General features: G+C 39.6%; 1 protein-coding gene across 1 annotated transcript; it reads right to left on the bottom strand.

Moving 5' to 3' along the window:
• Positions 1 to 353: 353 nt before the first annotated feature.
• LOC149214026 (disease resistance RPP13-like protein 4) lies at positions 354 to 3,299 on the bottom strand. The gene has a single exon (XM_089389262.1). It carries the CDS (start codon positions 3,297 to 3,299, stop codon positions 354 to 356), a length of 2,946 nt encoding a protein of 981 aa, XP_089245388.1.
• Between the last annotated feature and the right edge of the window lie 1,250 nt (positions 3,300 to 4,549).

Raw genomic sequence — 4,549 nt, 5'->3', positions numbered from 1 at the left:
AAATTATACGAAAATTGTTAAGAGGCGCCCTAGTTTTAAAGTTATAATTAATTAAATTACCTGAATGAGCTAGTGGTGAATTGTTACACGAGTGAGTGACTTAATAGACAGACTTATTTTCTCTTTGGTGTGTCCACCTTGTTTTGGTGTAACTTTATTGACTTTAAATTTATAATCACGGGTGAGAATTGCTCAGATAATGATAAAGCATTAAAAGAAATCTCAATGACCGTTCATAAGTTATATGTTTGCATTCCAATCTCAATGATGGTTCAATATAAATTCTCTATTTACATTCGATATGTAAATTCAATGGTATACATCTGATTTTATAAAGTGGGTTAGCTTATACTTTATAATCGTCTCCAAAGAGTTTGGAGAAAGAGATAAAGTTCATTACACCAAAATTTATCATAAACCCAACTATCCTGGCTTCCCTGTGAATTTTCAAAGATGTCCAATTTTTTATAGACATTATCTATATTCACTCTTGATGTTGTGACCACTTCTATCTTTGTGTTTGCTATTTTATCTTTCTCTAAATTCTCCAGAACCATTGGACACTCATACACTCTTATCTTTTGAAGTGTTTTAATGCTTAAATAACTAACTGGCATCCATTTTAATGCTGGGCATCTCATCATTGTGAATATTTGAAGGCAAGGCATTGCACCTTCTTCTACTATAGGCAACTCTTGTAATCCAGGTAATTCAACCAATGATAGTATCTCTAAGGAAGGAAATGCACCAATATCACTGAATTCCTTGGGATACTTTTCTAACTTCAAGCCACAACGCACTATATCCAATTTCCTCAGGTTCATAAGCTTGTGCAAGGGTGGTAGATCTTCTAAGCTATGGAGCTCCCACAGTCGAAGATGAATCAAATTTTGCAAGTCAAGAAAATCCATTTTCACCGCAAGACGGCAATTTAACATAAGTCTTTTCAACTTTGACATATTCTTCAGGTCATGCGGTGGGCCTGCCATCTTTGTGAGCGTCAATTCAAGTGTCTCCATGTTAGCAAGGTTCCCCATTGTCCCCTGGCTAATTGCTTGTCCGTTATTCTCTAAATATAAGCCTTTGAGTTGTGTTAACCTGCCCAAATCATCAATGGAAGCCACTCTTGTGCAGCTATGCTTTCCTTGGTGTTTTCTCCACAGACTACGGCAGTTACTCATGTACAAGTACTGCAAAGAGGTGAGGCCCGATATATTATATGGCAGACATCGCAAATCATCACAGTCGTTGAGGTCCAGATATTTTAGAGATCTCAACTTGTGAATGGTAGATGGTAGCTCTGTGATACCAGAGCCGAAAAGAATAAGGATCTCGAGATTTACAAGATTTGTTAGAGATGCAGGCAACCTTGTAATACGGACATGTGCTAAACTTAAGTATACTAGCTGTTTCAAACAGCCCACACACTCTGGCAATGACTGGAGGCACGTCCAACTCAAATCCAGAACCTTGAGATAGATCATACCCGTAATCAGCCTTCTTGGAATTTCTATAATATTATTGTTTCCAACAATCAGTGAGCAAATTTCTGGAGAGCTCAATGATTGCGGAAGCGAAATCAATTTGTTGCTGTTCAACAAAATCCTGGTCCGTCCTGAGCATTCATTTTCCTTTAATGTTGTCAAAACCCGACCTGCGCCACAGTAGAAATTTTCCTCTTGCTCAGCAATCTGGACAGCCAAATCACGCAGTACGTCGTGCAGCCTGAACCATAACACGCGCCCATCGACGTCTCTCCCAATTGGCTCGATCAAACAACGATCGGCTAAAATGTTGACGTAATTTCTTCCCTTCTGGAATGGGTCGTCGCCTCGCTGATCTTGTAGCTTCTCTGTTGTAAGCAGTCCCTCGCTTACCCACAATGGAATTGCCTCGTTCTCCTGAACAATATAATCTTCTAAGAAGGTCGCCAAGTATAGAAAACAGAGTTGAAGATTAACGTCGTATCTACCCAGTGCATCGTAGCTCAACCTTAGGCGATGATAGAGAGCTTCCTTGTCCCGGCGGTTAGCGGTGGGCAGCCTTCGGGCTGCCAAGTGCCACTCATATTCACTGGTAACCCCTGCCATTGCTCTGCCTACTGCTTTGATTGCAAGAGGAAGCCCTCCACAGTTGGCACACACAATCTTGGCCGTTCCTTCATGGATGTTAGGCAGCGTAATGAACGGAAAAGCATGATAAGCAAATAACTGCCAGCTATCATCTGTATTCAAATCTTCCATTGTGATTATGTACTTCTCTGCAACTCCCATCTCGGGCAATGCTCTGCGATTCCTTGAACTCACAATAACTGTAGATATCGAAGAATCCGTTAGCCAGCGGAGTAAACCCAATTCCTCCAGCAATTTTTCACCCTCTTCCCATACATCATCCAATATCAGGAGGAAACTCTTTCCTTGCATTCTCTCGTTTAGCCATACTCGTAGGGCCTCATGATTCATATTTTTATTGCGTTCTACTTCTGTTTGCATGGCTACTTGTGCAGAAAGTTCATTGCGAAGACTTATAAATGAAGGGAACTGTGAAACTGTGAGCCAAAGCAATAGTCTATCGCTAAAAAGATCTCTTACCATTTTACTGTTGAACAGAGTCTTCAGGAGCAGAGTTTTACCCGAACCACCTTTGCCTACCACGCCAATGCGCAAGAAGGGGGTGTCAGCCGCTTCACTGATCACGAAATTTTCGAGCCTTGCAAGAGCATTCTCTTGTCCCACTATAAGGGGTTCGCTAATGAAGAAACCCGTGGAAGCGATTCCAGATTGGGAGGTAGTGGCAGAATTAGTACTCGCTGAAGAAGAAGCCAAGTCTTGGACACTTTCCCTAATCTGCCCAAGTTCCTCAAGGAGCTCCTCAGTTTGTCCCTCATTTTGGGCGAAGCCAATCAAAGGAGCCAGCTGGAGATGCTGGGTAATACCTGAAATCATGCAAGTGATTCTTCTGCTCGTTTTATAACGTGAAATAACGCCATAACTTGGTTGTGTGCACTGATGCACCATTGTTGATGCTTCTTGGAGAAGGGCATCCAATTTCTTAAGCCAACTATTAACAGCTGAAGCGCCCTTGCTGTCGCCTTGACGATTGAAAATTTTCTTCATATTTAATTCCAGGCGGTATTGCTGGATGTCTCTGATAATAGGCTCGATTTCCATTATTAAATCTTTTAGATCGGCCAACTCCTTCTTGCAGCGGAGTACTATGCCAATTGAATCAAGAATTTGGCAGATTGTCCTATCGATGCGCACAACAATGAACCCAGATATAAAACCTGGATGAGCCATGATATGATTTTCTCAGTAAGAACAATAATATATGCAATGCCCTTTATAACACAACACAAACACTCCCAAAACCAGGCAGGTGAATATTTATTATATTCAAAATTCTCGAAATGAGAATTTCATTTCCCGTCACTCGACTGGTGAAGCAATAAGTCTAATGCTACAAAGCAAAAGTCTTGAACAAGCAATTGTGCATCTAAACCACAACACAGATGGTGGCTTCCTTAACTGCTATGCCACCCATATATCTGTCCAGGCCATTGCATATATTTATACTAGCTATGCCTGGCAGCAGGTTATGGCTTATTTTCATGGTATGTTTGCAAATTTCAATAGGTCAATAAATTTGGGAGGAATCGTATGCCCGAGCTAATGCCAGAACACAACAGCAGGTCAAGAAAAGAGTTATCATTTCTTACTTTACACTGAACTCGGACTACAGTTTTAGCGTGAAGTACGCCTTTATCAAGGTTCAATATGATATGTTGTATTTATCTTTTAATTACAATCCGAACTAGGATTAAGGTTTTCCATGGCTGGACGAACGGTACTATGTTAGGTATTGGATTTTTTTTTTCTAAATGTGTCGATTTAGAATTAGCACAGTTCACAGCAATTTTTAGTTGCTAATTTTTAATCCAGGTTGAATTATCATTGTTATTCAAGAAAACAACTTTATTTAGAATAATTTCATTGGTGGTCTATAGGGGCAGGAGCCTTATCTTTAGCTGCTAACCTTGCTGACTTATTATGGTTATTTAAGAAAACTATGACATCTGGGATAACTGGTTGGTGGTCAGTAAAGGGGCAGGAGCCTTTCACTCCTGCTAGATGCCTCATGCCTTTGGGTCTTGGGCCATTAACATGTTTCTTTAGGTCTAAGGAAGACTAGCTCTTAGCCAAGTAGAAAAAGTTTTAGTGCATACTCCAAGGCCATTTGTTCCTGTGGATTAAGACATCTCCATCTTAAAATTATGATTTTGTTTTTCGTTATTTAAAATTTTAAGATATTCAGATATTTCAGTAAGTCTCTATTTAATTATAAAACTTATAATTCCAATAAATCTGCATTTAATTATAAAGAAATTCTACCCCGGCAAAAAAAAACCCCAAAAAAACTTCCCTAACATATAAAGCACAAACTACATAACATATAAAGCACAAACTACATAGCTAGTAGCATATTTGCTCAAACCAATACAAATACAAAAAAAACCAATAAGTAGTGATCATGAAATTAATTAAACGTT

This window comes from Pinus tabuliformis, chromosome 1_1, assembly GCF_031772625.1.
Source record: "Pinus tabuliformis cultivar Carrire ecotype Pingquan chromosome 1_1, CPIR1, whole genome shotgun sequence".
NCBI lineage: Eukaryota > Viridiplantae > Streptophyta > Pinopsida > Pinales > Pinaceae > Pinus > Pinus tabuliformis.
Note: the sequence above shows the minus strand (reverse complement) of the source record. Positions and strands in the feature narration are given on the sequence as shown.

Coding starts and splice junctions, on each gene's coding strand:
- LOC149214026 (XM_089389262.1), bottom strand. CDS start 3,299: ATGGCTCATCCAGGTTTTATATCTGGGTTCATTGTTGTGCGCATCGAT.